General features: G+C 46.7%; 2 protein-coding genes across 3 annotated transcripts; both read right to left on the bottom strand.

The window, feature by feature from the left end:
- Positions 1 to 1,294: 1,294 nt before the first annotated feature.
- INHBE (inhibin subunit beta E) lies at positions 1,295 to 9,178 on the bottom strand. 2 transcript variants are annotated; one of them, XM_054579987.1, is made up of 3 exons: positions 9,053 to 9,178; positions 3,209 to 3,570; positions 1,295 to 2,952 (listed from the first exon to the last, which is right to left on the bottom strand). In XM_054579987.1, the coding sequence occupies exons 2-3, from the start codon at positions 3,504 to 3,506 to the stop codon at positions 2,195 to 2,197; spliced, it is 1,056 nt and encodes a 351-aa protein (XP_054435962.1). In that variant the 5' UTR covers positions 3,507 to 3,570; positions 9,053 to 9,178; the 3' UTR covers positions 1,295 to 2,194. The 2 variants fall into 2 exon arrangements, with proteins under 2 accessions (XP_054435962.1, XP_054435961.1); XM_054579986.1 differs by lacking the exon at positions 9,053 to 9,178 and having other exon boundaries at positions 3,209 to 3,872.
- On the bottom strand, positions 7,576 to 16,805 carry INHBC (inhibin subunit beta C). The gene is made up of 2 exons (XM_054579985.1): positions 16,390 to 16,805; positions 7,576 to 9,186 (listed from the first exon to the last, which is right to left on the bottom strand). Exons 1-2 carry the CDS (start codon positions 16,700 to 16,702, stop codon positions 8,441 to 8,443), a joined length of 1,059 nt encoding a protein of 352 aa, XP_054435960.1. The 5' UTR covers positions 16,703 to 16,805; the 3' UTR covers positions 7,576 to 8,440.
- Positions 16,806 to 18,403: the final 1,598 nt, after the last annotated feature.

The raw sequence follows: 18,403 nt of genomic DNA, 5'->3' as shown, positions 1-18,403 counted from the left end.
GTTTGGTAGAAACAGAATTATGACAACCTTGGTTTGGGAGTCCTGGGTGGGAGGTGAAGGGTCTTTGGAGGAACAGAGGCTGAGGCCCTGGGTACAGAGTGTGTGTTCTTTACATTACTAAGGACCCTGGCACTGATGTACTGTTCCCGAAGAACTCCCGTTATCCCTGGTCTGGAAGATCTGGAGCCTGCGGCCACCTCCGCACCCCTGCGCTGCCCGGTCTCCTTCTGCTCTTCAAGGCTGTCTGCTCCCTCTGCTGGCCCCTTTGGCACATGACACCTCTTTGCAGCCGCGGCAGAGGAAACTGGGGAAACCAAAGGAGTAGGCTTTACAGCGTCCCCCCTCCCCGCCCCGCACAAATCCCGGTTAGGAGTCCAGGAAAGGGGTTGCATGAACCCAAAGAAACGGAGGCGCACACTGGCAGAGGCTGCTTGTGCCGAGCGGTAGTGTCTGACAGGGGAGGGCTCTGTCTCTTTGGATTTGTGTTGCCATGGTAACCAGATGCAGGGGAAGGGGCAGCTATTTTATTCTCTCTGACCTTCCTTTAGGAGAAAGGAAAGCATGGTGAGGGAAAAGGGGGTCCCTTCTTTTTTTTGTTACCACTCAAACAGACCTCCCACATCCTAACTCTGCTTCCAAGAACCACCTCCTTGGGCCTGGAGGTTAGTAGGTTAACTGGTTAGCCTGAGGGTCAAGGGGAAAAGGTGAAGCTAGGAAGAGTTCTGAGGACAGACAAATATAGATAGTAGTTGTTCCAGACAAATAAAGAGCCCTATTTGAGCCTCCTCCCCCATGTGAATTTGACTCAAACACAAGTTATACCCAGAGGGTCAAGCAAGACTAGAGGTCACCAGGGAAGAAGGGACCCTACACATGCTCTTGTCTCTGCCATGTGCCCTGTCTCCCAGGGTGCTTCTTTTAGAGCACAATGCTTTCTCTTCCCACACTGCTTTCTCTAGATCAGCAATTCTTAAATATTTGGTTTTAAGACCACTTTACAATCTTTAAATTGAGGTTTTAAAAAAATTCTCATCCAAGGATGTTTTTATTGATTTGAGAGAGAGAGATCAATTGGTTGCCTCCCATAGGTGCCCCAACTAGGGATGGAACTCTGACCCTAGGTATGTGTCCTGACCAGAGATCAATCCTGAAAACTTTTGGTGTATGGTATGACGCTCCAAGCAACTGAGCCACCCAGTCAGGGCAATTATAGAGTCTTTGTTTGTGTGGTTTATATCAACTTACCATATTAGAAATTAAGACCAAAAAAAAAAAAAAGTTTTTAACACAAGAATACACAAGCACACATTTCATTAACAATGATGTCAGAGAGATGATGTAATCACATGTCACATAGCCTCTGGAAACCTCCACTTTATGCTTTTGAGAAGGTGAAAGTAAAAAGGCAAACAACATCTTAGCATTGTTATGAAAATAGTTTTGACCATGTGGACAACCCTGAAATGGTCTGGAGACATTCCCAGGGGTCCCCAGACCACACCTTGAGAACCATTGTGCTGGACCATCACCCAAGCCCTTTTTTATGACTCACGTTTATTGATCCCCCCCCCCACCATCTCTATTTGGAAATTATAAATGTTTTCCTCTCCAGTGGCCCTGACCCCCCACTGGGAAAAACCAATGAACTCCTCAGGCTCAGCACTCCTCTCTCCTGAGTCCCATTTCTGGGGCCCTCCTAACATCTTTCCTTAGTCCCTTGCCCATCTCCCTCTTGAACCTCCCATAAAGCATTTCAACAGTCTTACACTTGGCTGGCCTGTTTCCCCTGCTCCCAAGCCTGCTGGACCCCAGTCTGCTTCTTCCTTCTCTCACTTGAAGACTCTCTCTTCTTGGGAGAGACTAAGTCATTTTTCTCTGCCTGCTCCTTCCCTCCCTCCCTCCCTTGCCTCTGCTATTTTTTCATAGGGCTTAGGGTAGGACATCATACTTTCTGGGTAGATTCCTTCAGAGGACACACTTTCCCCATATTCCCACGCATCAACCAGCCTGGAATAGGCCGGATTCTGGACAAGAAAGTGTCCATTTGGGTGTCATGGGGGTCAACCTGGTCATACAGCCAAGTGGCCCATTGTGTGGGAGTACAGATCAGGAATCTGATGCTTCCAGCCACAGATGCCCTCTGCCTGGGAACCCCCAACTTGATCTCCTTACTTCAGACCCCCAGGTCTTCTTGCTAGCTGCAGCCACAGGCCTCCACCACCATATCTGGCACATCTGTTTTGACCACATTGCCATCACGGTTCAGGTAGAGGAGAGAGAGAGGCCTTCGTGCAGTAGGGACGCAGCAGGAGGTACCCAAGGGCCAAGGATTGTTGGCCTTGAGGAGGCTGAAGACAGCAGAATGGAAGGAGGCAGCAATGCCCGGACTGCCAGCCAGGTGGGAGGGGCACTGCCCACTGCAGTAATTCAGCTGGTACCCCTCAGGTTGCAGGATCCAGTCCCGCCAGCCCAGTTCCTGGAAGTCTACGTAATGGTCTCGCCTACAACATAAGGGTGTCTCAGGCTCACAGGTGGGGGTCCTCCTCCTGGCCCGGCCAGCTCCCAGCTCATTGGGCTGGATCTTAAGCTCCAGGAAGGGCCGCTGGTTTCCCTCTGTGTCCAGGAGCCGTTGAAGTTGTCCGGCAGCTGTGCTGTTGCCTTCTAGGGGTCTGCAGTCCAGCTGGAGCCTCAGAACAGGAGACTCCTCACCCCTCAAGCCACTAGAGGGCAGAGTTAGGGCATGCCAGCCAGGGGTTGTAATTTGGTGTTCAGCCAAGAAGGCGAGGGACCCTCTGCGCCTCCTCCTTGGGCCCCATCGGAAGATCCTCAAGTAAAGAGTGCCTGGAAGGGTGGGGAGCGCATGCAGCCACAGGCGTGCATGGTACAGATGGTGGGACCGAGGAGTGGACAGGTGGAAGGTGAGCATGGAGCTGCAGGTTGACCTGGAGGAGTCTGCCAGAAAGATGGAGAAAGGACAGAGGGACTGAGCAGAAATAGAGCGCTCCTCTGAGACTCCCACAAGCCCTGCCCACTGCTCTCCCTAGCTTCCACTTTTAGAAGAAACAGGGACTGCCTTGCATCCCCTGCACTCAGTCCCTGCCCCAGCTTCTCCTCCTCCTCCCACACCCAGCTCTGTCTGCCTTTTCTGTCAGTCTCCCTTTCCGCCTCCTTTTTCCTTCTGCTTTCTGCCCATCTCTTCCTCACCCACCTGTGGTGGTAGCAAAGCTGATGACTTCCTCCCCGTTCGTCGGAGCCACACTTCCCTGCTGTAGTCTCCGGAGAGCTCTGGTCAGTGCTGCCTGGGGTGGAGGATCAGTTATTCTGGGACGACTGGTCAGATGCAGCCCCTCCAGGATTTGCTGCTTGGCTAGCTCCAGGACCAGAGCTCGTTCTGCTTGGGGTGCCAGTGTGGGGACCCCACAGGAGGGACACACAGACCTTGCCCCCTGTGCCCACACCAGTGCCCAGAGCAGTACCAGCTCGAGATGAACACCTGGGAGCCCCATGATCCTGGTGAATGGCCTTGGGTCAGGACGGAGCCTCGGATGGCAGCTGCTCCTTCTGTTGAATCTGATTTTGTAGAGAGGCCAGTGAGGGCACAGCAGCAGCAGACACCAGTGCCACACCTACCCTTAGCCAAGGGTAGAGCCGCCTGCTTTCTATTGCCTAGCGGAAAGTGGATGAGCCGATAGGTAGCTGTGTTTAGCACAGCCTGCCACTTTGACCCTCACGGCTCAAGTGTGGTTACTCTTTAGAGCCTGAAGCCTGGGCTCTCCTTGTGGTCAGCTGGCAGACCTACCCTCTGAGCCCCAGATTGGCCAGTTCTGCTGCCTATCAAGCCCCTGCAGGGGGTGGGTGTCCCCCCCCCAGATCAGGTTTCACCATCTGTCCCTGGTCACTGAGATTAAGGTAGGGGTATGGGGGTTGGGGGGCAATGTGGACATGCATGATGCAAGAAAGAGGATGATTTCACATGGTCAGTCCTCCAGGCCTGGGACCTGGGGGAGGGAACTCCATATAGCAAGGTGGCGAAGGGCAATTTCTCCCCATCCCTTCAGCTTTTCTAGGTCATTCTGTGGCCACAGCTGTAGCAGTTTCCACAATGTAGCTGTGAGTTCCAGTGGTTATTTCTCTGGGGTCTCTGGGCAAGAAAGAGAACTCAGGTCTCTATTTCTAGCTATAGGTCTGGGGCAGGGGTGAGAGGTTGGGGAGAGGGGGTGGGAGGAACAGAGTCCTTTTGCCCAGGCCAAGGTGGCAGTGCCACGGGACACAGAAGTCACCCCATGACCCTGCCTGTGCTGGCTGCCCAGAGTCCAGTTGGACTGGAGCACAACGTGGAGGAGGGCAGGGGCATGGGGTTGGCATGATACTGTGATGTCTGGGAAAACCCAGAGAGGTGGGGGGTGAGGGTGATGCAATCCCACAGCAGGGCAGAGTCCATTGAGGCTGGCAGGGGGCGTGGGACTTGGGAGGGCCTGTACCCAGCTGCTGCTTCTCTTTCCCAGGACTGTGAGAGGTGCCTAAATGTGGGGCATCCTAGAGGTGGTGCCAGGTCTCCGTTAATGGTGGTTTAAGGACTTTTAAGAGGAGAGCAAAACAAAGAGTGCAGCAACCTTAGTTCCAATCCCAGCCCTACTTATTACACTTCCTCACTGACTTCAAATGGGAGGGCCAAGGTGCCTCCACCGTGAACTCAAAGGGAAGGCCTCATGCTAGACATTCTCCTTATGCCCCAGTTTCTTCAAGAAGACGGGGAGGAAGTGAGCGGGATTTGGAAAGGTGTCCCCACTTCATTTTATTCGTCTCTTCACTATTTAGCCAGTGGGGGCCGTCAAGAGAGACTGCTAGATCCGGCCCCAGGGGCAGAGGTGGTGCTTTGGGAGCTGGGTCTCAGTACCGTCAATGTCCACCGTGTGGCAGTGCTGAGCCACTGGACAGCAGCTGGCTTGGAGCTGATCAATTTCGCAGGGAAGGGGCTGCTCTGGTGAGTGGAGACATGCAGCACTTCCCAACCTCTCACTCTGGGGACTCTGACTCTCCGACAGGAGAGACGCTGGTCCCTCTGCTCTCTCATCTTGCTACTGCCAGAGAGTAGAGGCTGTCATCAGGACCCACATCACTGTTACCTCTGGCTTTGGACCTCATCACACTGACAGGTGGCAATAGAGCATGATGATGGGTGCGAGGTTCTTACTAGAACCTCAAGGCACTGTGTGGTGAGGAGCAGGGAGAAGGGACAATGGGACTTTATAGACCTTCCTGTCCACCCTGCATTTCTACCCATGTTCTGAAACACTCAAGCACCTCTGTCCAGTGTTCTCCCGAGCTCCCAGATCCCTCTCTGTTGGCCGGGCTGGTGACGGCCCTCCACGCCTGGGCTCTGGACGGTAGAACTCCAAAGCAGAGGTTTCTGCCCATGGCGGTGTTTCAGAGGGCTTACCCGTTGGTGCTAGGAGACAGGGCCAAGGGGAGGAGCAAGAAGTGGCTGCAGGAGCCACTGACACCACCTCTCACCTATACTCTCTGTCAGGTGCCCCCAATTTTCAGCTCTTCCTACCCTCTTGCTGCTGTGCCTGGCCTGTCCCTACCTCCCCACCGACACTTGCGTCAGAACCCAGCTATAAATATGCTCTTAGCATCTTAGTCACTTTTCCCAAGAAGTGCTCTTGGGTTATAAATACCCCAGCCATCTGCCTCACAGGCCCGCCCTACCACTAACCTGGTTGGGGCTGGGGGGTAGCAACAAGGCCTAGGGGTGGGTAAGGAAGTAGAAGAATCCTGAGTGATTATCTTGCCCAAAAGAGAAAAGCTTCACAGTATAGATTTAGGGGCCAGGGTGCTCTGGAAGAAAAGGTTTGGAAGAAGACAGCCTCACTCTTTTTCTTTGTTACAAAAAGCAGAGCCAAAGAAGAAAGGGAATAATACTGATCCTGTGTTTATTTAAAAATTTGACATTTTGTTCATCATGGATTTTTTGCATTAATTTTGATGTTTTAAAAATATTGAATTAAGATATTATTTATATCGATCGATACATTTTTCTGTCATCCCCTCAAAATTTTGCCCATAAGGAGAGTGCCTCACTTCACCTCACCTTAGTCTTGGCCCTGGTGACTGAAGTTGCAGTGGGCCTGAGCGACGGTAGATGCGGGAGGGATGTGGGTGGGGCGGGAGAGGTACTGAAAGAGTTCCTTAGAGTCTCTCCTTAGATAAAGATCTCAAGTCCCAGGTGGGATGACTTCCACCCAGTTTGCTCAGGAAGCCCTGCAGCTCAGATTTGCCGTCCCCCAGGAGGTCCCTTTCAGACTTTCTCCTCTAGCGTTCCTATTCCAGGGACCTCAGAACCTGGCAGAAGGGGGTTATAAGATGAGCAAACACAGACATCACGTAATTCAAAGGACACATGGGTTTTGCAAAAACTCGGCCTTGGGCTACAGACAATATTGACCCCATGGTTCAGGACTGTCCGACTAAAGTGAAGAGATGGAGGGGGAAGAGGGCAAAGGTCTAGAGCAGTGATTTTCAACCTTTTTCATCTCAAGGCACACATAAACTAATTACTGAAATTCTGCTGCACACCAAAAATTATACTTTTTTGCCAATCTGACAAAAAATAGATATAATTTTGGTTGATTTACCAAAAAAATAGTATTAATTACCTACCCTTTTTGCTCCAACATGATTTTTTTTTAAAAACCAGGTGTCTATACTCGTATGGAAAGATTCTGGTACCAAGACACAAACTTATTGCACGACATGACCAATAAGATGCAACTCTATTATATGACTTACGTATTTATGGTTCAATATAGGGTATACACACTGGACAGCTATTGTAGGTTGGCTGTTGTCATTTTTTAATTTGACAGTCTAATGGAAAAGAGGTCAGTGTCCCTGACTAAATAGGTAGTGCATGTTTTAAAAATTCTTGCGGGACACAGCTTGAAAATCACTGGTTTAGAGAGAACCCCGTCAGAGCAAATGCCTCCCTCTTCTCACTCCAAGCCTTACATTTTTATTCCCTGTCCCACTCTAGTGGCCCTTAGCCAGTTTCAACTTCCAAGCAGGATTCCTGGATGAAGCCCTGGGAGTTGGTGAAAAGAAGGCAGCCATCTCTGAGCCATTTCTCTGCCTCTCATCATGTGTATGCCCAGAGGTTGTCAGCCTACTTGCCCACTGAACAGCGATCTGTCTTATGTCTTGGAGCGAGTACAGGGCAAGGAGAGGAGCAGGTAAAACTCAGGTCTTTAGTAGCCTTGAGGCCAGTAAAGATGATTCTGAAAGGATGGAGGGGGGTTAATAAAGAAGGGCAGACAGCCTAGGGAAGGAAGCAGCATGATATATGGGATAGACACAATAGCTCGGCCCCAAAGAACCTGTGTGCGGAGCGAGCAGAAATCGGCAGGGCAGGCAGGCTGTGTGTCATCTGGCATGTCAGTCAGGGTCCTGGCAGGGGACAGAAGACCCACTCAGCTGTGTGTTGGTATCACTGAGAAGACTTCATGAAGGACTTCTTTACAGAGGTATGGGCAGGGTTAAGGGAACCAACGAGGGATGTTGAAACATCTAGGGGCCAATAAGAGTAGAGAGCCATTATAGGCCTCTAGTGTGGAAGCAAAGATACCAGAACACAAGCAGGGCAAGAGCCGTGGAAGAAGGGAGCCAGAAAGGAGCTGTAGGGATGTGGTCACAGCCACAGTCACACAGAACCATGGCACTTAGGCTGAGAGAGCAGGAATAATAAAGACCCTGAATTTTTGCCTGTGTGTCCCCTTAGTCAAACTCAGCAGGAAGCAGGGACCAAAGGAACTCAAGTGAGTAAGCCTGCAAGGGCATAGAACAGGGAAGAGGACAAAGAATGGATGTGGGTGTGCCAAGAGGGCCTTAGCAGCACAACTGGACAAGTAAGAAGGAAAGAGGTTCGAGGCACAGAGAGGAAAGAGCCTCATTTTGGAGAGTAGTGATCTAATCTTTAGTGAAACCAAGGAAGGGGGTCTCTCTGGAGATCCAGAAAATCAAGAGAACGGGGAGGGGTCAACTTATCCAGAGTGGAGGCTATTGAGTGTAAAGGATGGGGAGGCATAGTGAATTTTGGGGTGGATTAAGAGTGGGCTATGGATGTCTGCCTGGGAACCAGGTTGCACTGCTCATGGTTGGAGGTGGATCAGAGTCTCTGGGATGGCGGTTGAGCATGTGGGGCTTGCTGTATGGACCATGCTCTAGGAGAGAGGCGGGTGGTTGTGAAGATGGTACAGTGACTCTCTTTATATGAAGATCTCCTCAAGTCAAAGCTGGAATAATTTTCATGGGTTGCTCAGGAAGAGGTAGTGCACTTTCTGGACAGAGGTGGTAATGGAGTCAGTCCCTCCTCTCAAGGAAGGGCACCTCTGTGGAGGCATATTTGTCTATTCCACCTTGGGCAGCCCATACCACCCATGGACTAACTGCACCCACAGGCCTCTACCACCATGTCAGGTATATCAGTCTTGACAATGTTGCTGTCCCTATCATAGTAAAGCAGAGACAGAGGGCGCCAGGCTGTGGGCACACAGCATGACCCCCCTCCAGTGGTGCCTGTAGCTGTGTTGGCCTTGAGAAGATTGAGCACTGCGGTGTGAAAGGAGGCAGCAATGCCAGGCATGCCTGCCACATGCACTGGGCACTGCCCTGTGCAGAAGTTCATTGTGTAACCCTCAGGCTGAATGATCCAGTCATGCCAGCCAATCTCACGGAAGTCCACAAAGAACTCTTGTCGACAGCATGTCCTGGACCCACCCTGGCAATCGATGCCATGCCGTCGAACCCGGTGCTTGCTCCCAACTCTCACCAGGGCTGTCACAAAAGGTCTATGGGCAGCCCCACCCAGGATTACTGATCTCTGGGATACCTGGCCTTCAGGTACAAGCTTCAGGGTCAGGTGTCCTTGGCTGCAGGCAGCCTGAGCTTCAGACCCCAGGAGGAGCTGGTGCCAGCCACTGGCATCCACCTCCAGTAGATGCTGAGTGGCCAAGGTGAGGTTGGCGTCATGTGGGTCTAGCACAAGGACCCTCACCTTCAAAGTCCAGGTGACGTTGGGAGGGAGCTGCACAAAGACCATGAGGCTAACCTGCAGGATCTCCATGCCACCAGCAGTTTTATCAGAGAAGAAGTGGAAATCAAGACGAGTATGGTTGATGTTGGAGAGGCCTGTGGACACAAGAAGCCTCGGTCATTGTGGCCTTCTGAGTGTCAGTTCTCTCAGCTCCCTCTCTCTTCTCAGCACACTTGAACACTTTTTGTTCATTCTTGAGCATGGCGTCGGCATTGTTGACTACCCTTTCCTCCTTGAAAATCTTTTTTTTTCTTGGCTTCCATTACACAACTGTCTTAGGATTCTTTCTTTTCTTTGCTGGCTTTTCTTTCCCTGATCATCACTTTAATGCAAGAGTTCTCCAAAGTTTGCTTTTTACACTGAGTGGAGCTCTTACCCACACGCATGGTCAGCCAAAAAAGTTTTTTATTCTTGTGATTCTCAAATTTGTATGCTCAGTCCAGACCATTTTGCACCTCTGGACTGGACATAGAGATTTGGGAATCACCAAGCTTCAAGAAAGATGAATGTCCTGCCAGGACATTAAATTCAATTTGTCCCAAATGGAAATTCTTATTTTCTTCCTTATAGAATTCTCTTTTTGTTCTTAGATTTGGTGGCACCACTACCTTCCTTATCATCTCTAGAAAACCAATGGTCACCCCCCTCACTCACTCACCACGTCCAGTCAGTCCCTCACCACAGTGGCTCTAATGTCTTGCATTTCTTCCTATCCCTATTACTTACTATTGCCCTGGTTCCCCACTTCATCCCTCAACTGCCATATTGAAACCCTTTAATTGGGTTACTATTCTCTCCACTCCACTGAAATTACTTTTGTCAGGTTCACCAATGCTTGCCATGTTGTTGCTGAGTCCAGTGGTTTCATCTCTTTATACTTATCTTACTTGACCTTGAAACAGTGTTTGACACACTTAACCATTCCCTCCTTCTTGGAATAGTTTTTTTTTCCCCTCCCAGCTTTTGTGACACTGGCCACTCCATCTAGGTCTCTTTTGCTGACAGCTTCTTTCTCTGCCTCTACATGTTGGAGGTCCTGACCTCTCTTCTCCTTTCTCTTCTATATCTATCCCCTCTCTCAGAATGGTCTCATCAATTCCCATGGCTTTCAACTTCATCTATATATCCCTGGTCCTGATCTCTCCCCATGCCTCCTCAGGCTTTTATATCCAGCTACTGATTTGATAATCTATTTGGTTATCCAATGATATCTCATACTTTTCATGTTTAAAGAGGAACTTTAGTTTTATTTCCCCAAACCTGGTCCTTCTTCAATCTTCCCCTTCCCTATAAGTGCATTGCTTAAGCTAAAACCTTGATTACCCTCATATCCTACTTTGAAATTAGCTGCAAGATCTGTCAATCCTACCTCTAAATTATAACAATTCCATTTATCCCATCTCCTTTACTATACATTAGTTCAGTGATTTTCAACCTTTTCATCTCATGGGACATATAAACTAATTACTAAAATTCTGTGGCACAACAAAAAAGTGTACTTTTTGCTGATCTGACCAAAAAATAGATATAATTTTGATTCATTTACACTGTATGACTGTTGTCGTGTTGGTTGTCATTTTTTTAAATTTGATAATCTATGGGAAAAGAGGTCAGTGCCCCTGAGGAAATAGTCACATATTGCATTTTTAAAAATTTTTTGCAGCACATCAGTTAAAAATCACCGCATTAGTTCAACCCACAATCATCTTTTTCTTCAACTCTGTTAACAGCCTTCTAATTGGTCTACTCTTGCCCTCCAAACCATTCTCCACATATCAGCCAGAATGATCTTTTTATTACATAAATATGATCAGCTTAACCTCCTCAGCTTAAAATCTTTCAAAGTACTCTCAATTAACTATTTGAATACAATTGAAATCCCTCAACATAGAAAACTTACGTGATTAGACATTTAGTGACTACATTCAATCTATATTGGCTTTTTTCTGCTCCCTGAAATCACCAAACATGGACCTACTTCATAGCCTTTGAACTTGCTATTTCCCCTGCTTGGGATGTCTTTCCAAGATCTTTGAATGACTGGCTCCTTTTTGGCATTCAGCTCAAATGTCTCCTTTTCAGGGAGGCTTCACTGACTAACCTGTCTGAAACAGCCTTCAACTCTACCTGAATCTCTCTAAAACATCATTTTGCTTAATTATATTTGTAGCTACCATCACTCTCTGTAATCATCTTGGTTTTTTATTTGTTTACTACATGCCTCTCCTTCTCTCCTCTCCTCCCCCACCCCAAACCAGATAGAATATAAACTCCATGAAGGTAGAGATTGTGGCTGTATGGTTCACATAGTGCTAAGTACATAGTCGACACTCAATAATTTTTTTTTAATGAACAGTCTTGCATTTCTTTAACTCTTATTTTACACTGACACCAGAGTTATTTTCCAAAAACTTGGCTAGATAATGAAATTCATTGTCTTAAAAACCTTATTGGTGAATAAAGTCCAAGCTCTTTTAGGAAGCAGCCTTATTCCCACTACGATTTGACCTTAGCTTCCCTTTTTTTTCTTTATCAAGAGTGCTTTATTGTAGGAATGTCACTGAAACTTTCATGGATATAAAAGGGCAGAAAATAAAGTTCAACAAGGCTTCATGTGAATTGGAAAGTCAAGAATAAAGCTGCTCTTGACAGCTCTCAGAGCCAACACGATCTCTCTCTTCTCAGTCTCTATGTAAGTTTACTTCATTCTTTTCTCTCTGTGGATATACTTCTGCCTCTTTTTCAGTTTCCTAAGCTCGTGAAATGGTGGCCCCAGGTCCTGAATCTATAGAACCTTTTACTCACCTCCTCCAAGCTAAGTGAGCTGACCTTCTAGCGTCCCAATTTCAAAATCCTAGAGGAGTCTGATTGGCCCGACTAATCTTTTCTTGCTAGGTCATCAAACACCTTCCTGTTAGGACCTCTTAAGTCACCCTAGTTATGGCAGGCAAGCACATACCCGCAGAGGTTGTGGTAGACTATTACTTTGTTGGCTCCCAATGAACAACAGCTCCCAATATTCATGGCTTTGTGCAATTTCTTCCCATATTAACTCTGGGCTTGGCCATGTGGCTTGATTTGGCCAATGAGACATAGGCAAGCACAGTGCAAGCAGAAGCTTGATAAGTACTTACGCACTGAGACTTCGTCTTTTTGGAAACCAGCAACTGTGCTTCAGAGAAACTTGGAAGAGACTACTGAATGATGAAAAGCCATGTGGAGAGAGACTTTGGAGGATCAGAGATCATCTTAGATGTTTTAGTCCCATCTGAGCTCCTGGCTGAATGCAGATACATGAGCAACCTCAGCATGACCACATGGAGCAGAACTGTCCAGATAAGCCCAGTCAAACCATAAAATCATGAGAAATATTGATTTTTTTCTTTTAAGCCTCTGTATTTGGGCTGGTTTCTTATATTAATGGGTAACTAAAACAGAAACTAGCATCAGAAGGTGTTCCATAGTAAAGACCTAAAATATGTAGCACTGGCTTTGGGACTGGGTGGCAGGCAGAGGTTGTAAGGATGGTGAGGAGACTGTTAGTAAAGGCAGGACGAGCAGTGAGGAAATTGTTTTTGGAAGCTGGAGAAGGGGGAGCTGTGTTAGGCACTGGCTATCGGCTGTGGTAACTTGGAAGCTAGAAATGATATCTGACAAAGTTGTGAATTTAGCTGAAGATATTTCCAGGCAGAATTCAGAAAGTGTCATTTGGCTTATTTTAGCTGCCTTATTATAAGAACTGTTTAATTTTCAAGCAAAATTCAGATACAATATTTCAAACTAGACTTGCTAGATTGAACAATAAAATATTTTTTCATTCTTTGTCTCTCTGTCTGACAAAAGGTTCTTCAGTTCTTCAAGCAAGAAATGGTTTCAGGGCAAAAATCAAATCCAGGGCACTACCAGTAAAACATGGTCTTGTTGTAAAGATCAAAACAAATAAAGACTCTTTACTAAGATCTAACATCTTTGTTAAGATCTAAAACTCAAGATGATGTTCTATAGATCCTCTCAACTAGTCAAAAGGGCTTCTAAGAATTTTAAAAGTCATGTCCCACAACACCTTGACTTGTAACCTAAGTAGGCGTCTGTCTTGACAGAGGGGAGTGCCTTTTGTCTAACTGAGTAGACTATAATTTATTATTTGAAGGTCCATAGAGTTTTAAAGATAATTTTAATAGTGAAGGCCGTATCAGTTGGGACTAAAAGGACAGAGACTAATTCAAAATGAAAAGAGGCTTCTGGGCCCCCAACTTCTTTGGGCAGGAAGAAGGCTGAGAAAACGACTCAGCTACAAACACAGGTCATTTCTTATTTAAAAGGAAAGACATTTCAGAGAGTGAAGCCAAGGGCTGAGAGAGTAGCCTAGGAGAGCAGTGGTTGACTGTACTTGAGAGGAGAGGAAAAACCTACCAGGGAGCAGAAGCAGGCCCTAACCAAGGGAATTCTGGATTTGGGATAGACTGAGGTATGCACCTGGCTAGATATCAGAGTTTTCATGGATCAGTGACTGCTCTGTGCCTCCCACTTGCCCACCTCCCATTTTGAATAGGAGTATCCATTACAGTTATCCTGTCCCTGTCCAGCATTGGATATTAGGTGTGTGGGTGGCAGGTAACTTGTATTTTTAGGTCACAGGCAATGAACGGTATGCTGTTAAATATTTAACAACTGGATTCTAGTGAGGGAAAAATACCCCTGACTTATAGTATCTGCCAATTTTTGTGGTATAAATTCTTTCACCATGACTTATTTCAAACTATCAATGCGATGTCACTGGATGCAGAGTTGGGAGGTATTCATAATCAGCTTTCATGAGCCAGTATGAGCCAGTTCCAGGACAACCACTGAAGGCCCCTACCCTAGTTTCCCCAGAGCCCCAAAATCTCTCTCTTCATACCTCTGGCAAGAACAATTTTCAGAGCTTTCTTTCACGCTATGGTAGAGATAACTTCAACTGGAATGAAAACTTCAAGCTAAAATATTTATGTGAAAGGTGAAATCCAGGCATCAGTCATTCTCACCTTCAAACCTTATTTCATCAGGCCCCTTTGGCCTGAACATTGTAGTCATTCATTGATTAGCAAATATGTGGAAAGTATACAGACTTTGAAGTCAGAGAGAATTGTTTGAATTCTGCCCCTTGCAAGCTGTATGACCTTGGCCATGTAAATGTTCTTTTTTGAACCTCGGTTTTTGCATTCAGAAGATGGGAATACTAAAGTCGACTTTACAGGGTGGCTGTGAGAATCACATGAGATGAGCCAGGTACATTTAATACCTCATGACCATCATTATTGTCAGAGTGCCAGGAACTGGGCTACGTGTCAGGGATTCAAAGACGGAAAAAAAAACCAAACACACCCAAACAAAAACCAAACCCAACCCAGCCCGGATTTCAGTGTTCAAGGGACTCATGCATGGTTCATGACCATCTGTTCACCTATGCTAAGCCACTCCGAACTACTTCCCAACTCTAAACGCAGTCTACTCCTTCACACTTTTAACCACGATTTTCCTCTCCATTTAAGATGTCATTTACCATTCTCTACCCATTGAAGTCAAACTTACTCTACAATGGCAGCCCATTTGCAATATTCTTCTGAAAGACTTCCTTGTCTTACCAGGTCCCAATGAGTTACTCCTGGCCCAGCAAGCTCTTGTGCCCCCATGCAGCATTTATTTCATTTTGCCTTATATTCTAAATTCATTTATTTCCAGCAGCAGCAGCAAAACCCCTCATGGGACAGAGCTGAGTCTTCTATTTCCTGTTCCCTCCCACCTTAGCCTTCTAATTATATTACCTGTATTTGCTCATTTAATTATCTCAATTATCCTCTAATTATTCCCATTTTACACATGAGAAAACTATTAACAACCCTAGTCACACAGTAGTAAGTGTCTGAGAAGAATCTGAGCCCATGCTATCTTGCTCTAGAGCTGTGTCCTTAATCATCAGCAGAAACACGTTTTGAACTAGAATAAGTTCTTATCCGTCAGTGGGGACTCTAAATTGTAATCAAGCTGACCTACAGTGTGATTTGGTTGTTTAATGCAACCAATGTTTATTGGGTATCTATTATGTTTGGAAGAGGCAGAGTAGCGTAGTGCTCAAGGCCATGGATTCCAGAGCCATAGCTGGCTGCACAACTTACCAGTCATGTGACCTTGGGCAAATTACTCAATGTTTTTGCCTCAGTTTCCTCACTTCTACAATGGGGATAACAATAGTACTTGCCTCAGCTGAGCTGTTGTGAGGATCTCAGGGAGGCAGTATATGTAAAAGGCTTAGAACATAGTACAGTAAATATTGTATAAGTGTAAGTTATTTCTATTTTGCACTAGCCTCTGGTAATAACATGAGGAGTAAATGATAGTTCCTAACCTCAAGGGGTTGATATCCTATTGGAAGACAGGCTTTATAGAAAACCTGGACGCAGGCAATTTCACACGGAGAGTTCAGGTTCAAGGTAAGGGTGTGGGGGACACCAAGGAAGGAGCAACTCACCCTCAGGCCAGGGTGGGTTTTTTGAGGATGGGGGTGCTGGATCTTGGAGTGCTGACCAGGGGAAAGAGGCCAGGAATGGGAAGGGCCTTCCAGACTTAAGAAGGCACTTGTGGAAAGCTCAGAGGTCAGATAGATCATTTTGTGTTTTATTTTTAGGGTACTGTCTCTGAATTCTTGATTTTTCTCTCCATCTGCCCATTAAATTCTCCAACTTCTCTCCCTTCTGTGGAAGTAACTCTCTCTTCTCATCTATCTTTTATTCACTTTTCTATGTCCCATTTTGGTTCCATCCAGATGTAGGTAAATGAGGCAAGAGGGCAGGAGTGCAGAGGAGAGGTATTATATCCTGGTATTTTTCCTTTTTCCCTTTTACCCAAATGAGGCATCTGGGGGAGGGGAGATGGAGAGGCTGGAGAGGCTGGATCCTGGGCCAGAGAAAAGACAGATTCCCCAGCTTCCAGTTTCTGGGGCCCGGCCCAGGAAGTAGATGAACACACCACAGCCTGGGGAAGTTTGTGGGGTCTTTAGAGAGATGAGCTAAAGGAGATGGGGGCAGATGGTCTCAAAAGAAATGAAATTTACCCACTTTCCAGCTGCCCATTGGTCATGGCTAAAGTACAAAAGAGAGACTGGATGGAGGGAGTGGGAGCCCCAGATTAGATTACAGGTCCTGGGAGGAAAGAGTTGAGATGGTTCGGGGGGAATAAAATCTGGGGCTAGGTTGGGGAAGACACTTTCCCTTTCCTTGAGAGGTCAGGTTTGGAGGAAGATCTGCAGATCAGAAACCCACCTGTCTCAGCAAAGCTGATGATCTCATATTCCTGTCCCCTGTCAGCCTCTGGAAGCGCCCCCTGTGGGGGCCCATGGAGGTGCTGCAGCACTGTCCTCAGAGCAGCTCTGGACACTGGCCGGCTCAGTGTGGGGCGCTGGCTGAGGTGCAGCTTGTCCAAGATGCTCCTCTTGGCCAGGTGGAGAAGCAGCTTCCGCTGGCTCTCCAGGTCCAAGGCATGCTTCCCACATGCCAGACATTGACTGTCAGCTCTGGGAGTGGCCACTGTGGCCACAGCCAGGAATAGGAAGGCCAGGAGCAATGAGGAGATCATTGTTGGGGTAAGCCCGCCTTGAGTGACACAGTTGAAACAGAGCCACAAACCCCAGGCTCAGGGTCTTAACAGCTGTGGTCTGGGCTCCGTGCTGGCCACCAGAGGCCCGGGAAGGAGAGTGTGTCCAACTGGCATGATTCCTTGTTGCAGGGAGGGGATAGAGCAGCCAAACATCTGACTTGAGAGATGAAGCCAGTAACAGGTAGAACTTGGCAGAAGCCACCAACGTGTAATCAGTGAAAGTACAGAGTGGGGGGTGTTAGGGGACGTTGCTGGTTTGTTTGGGGAAAGAAGTGTTCCTGGGTCAATGCTGGGAGACACTGGGCTGCCCATGTGAGCTGACAGGCCTGGGGACAAAGGTTAGAGATGAAATTCCTCTTCAGATCAATGGCCTTGCTGGGAAGACTAGTGGGGAAAGGGAGGGATCAGAGGTTTTAGGATAGAATATTAAAGAATGACTTTCAAACAAGAGGGGGTCATTGATAGGCACTTTAGGTCACTGTCATGCAAATAACTGAGAGCTGCATTTTTTCTTTGCCTGGTACTTCTCACCCTCCTCAGAGGAGGAACACCAATCCACCAATCCACTTTTTTTAGCCCTTGTTGGGTTTTGCCCATCAGGTCTCAAAAACATCCAGGCTGAAGGGTTGGGAGAGGAGGGGAAGTGTTCTAACTAGGTCTTCTGTGTACTCAGAGGAAAGTCTGAGGGTGGAGAAGGGGCTTGAGAGCTAGATTTACACTTTCTAGAAGGGGTTTCTTCTCTTTGGGAAAAAATTTTTGAGCTTTCTCAGAATTTCTGCCCTTCTTTCTCAAAGGTACTGAGTAGTAGATCTTCAGGGAAGGGCTTTTTGTGTCCAAGGCCTTATCTTGGGAGAGATTTACCTGGCAGGAGTGGCAGGTAGAGTTAGGAGCATAGGTTTTTAAGCTGATGACCTTGATTAAATGCTGTCTTTTCCTTTTATCAGCTGAGTGACTCCTGACAAGTTAGTTGACTTTTCTTGCTTTAGTTTCTTCATTGGAGAAATGGGTAAAATTATTAGCCGTGATTCCAAAATCCTCAAAAAATCCACTTTTTTTTTTTTTTTTTTGTAACTCATATGGTAGTTACACCTGACCTGAACAGAAGTGAAGTTATTTATGGTCTTTTAAAAAATCATGCTAAAAAACAAAAAATTATGCTGAGACTATTAATACCTTTTTTTTTTTTTTTTTACTCCAGAAGTATTATTTTGTTATGGGACTCTACGCCTGGAGGTATTATATAATATACATGTGTATATACCATTATACCTTTCTAAAACTTGAAATTTTCTGAATTCTGACACATGTCTGGTCCTATGGATTTTGAATATGGGTTTATAGATCTATAATGATTATATCAGAGTTTTGAGATTTAAATAATTTTGTAAAGCACTTACAGTAGCTGGCACGTAGTAAGTGCTTAATAAAAGTTTATTATTATTCCTGCTACACAGGTTTGTCAGCCAGAGTACCCTCACCTCTAAATGTGCTGAAGAAATTCTGCCAATATCCACCCTTCTGGACTTTCCTTTCCTAGACCCATGCTCCCAATCACCATCTGTAGTGCAGTCACCTAGTAAGTCATCTCTGCTGCTTACCATTATATTCAGAGCATTGTACACAGCACCTAATCTATGATATAGGTGCTTAAAAATTTGTATATATATACACACACACAAA

Source organism: Pteronotus mesoamericanus, unplaced genomic scaffold (genome assembly GCF_021234165.1).
Source record: "Pteronotus mesoamericanus isolate MK-2021 breed Mesoamerican mustached bat unplaced genomic scaffold, CSHL_Meso_final contig_56, whole genome shotgun sequence".
In the NCBI taxonomy this organism is placed as follows: domain Eukaryota; kingdom Metazoa; phylum Chordata; class Mammalia; order Chiroptera; family Mormoopidae; genus Pteronotus; species Pteronotus mesoamericanus.
This window is presented reverse-complemented; position numbering and strand designations above follow the sequence as displayed.

Coding starts and splice junctions, on each gene's coding strand:
- INHBE (XM_054579987.1), bottom strand. CDS start 3,506: ATGGGGCTCCCAGGTGTTCATCTCGAGCTGGTACTGCTCTGGGCACTG. Junction 2,953..3,208: donor CAGCTTTGCTACCACCACAG/GTGGGTGAGGAA, acceptor TCTTTCTGGCAG/ACTCCTCCAGGTCAACCTGC.
- INHBC (XM_054579985.1), bottom strand. CDS start 16,702: ATGATCTCCTCATTGCTCCTGGCCTTCCTATTCCTGGCTGTGGCCACA. Junction 9,187..16,389: donor CATCAGCTTTGCTGAGACAG/GTGGGTTTCTGA, acceptor TTGTGTCCACAG/GCCTCTCCAACATCAACCAT.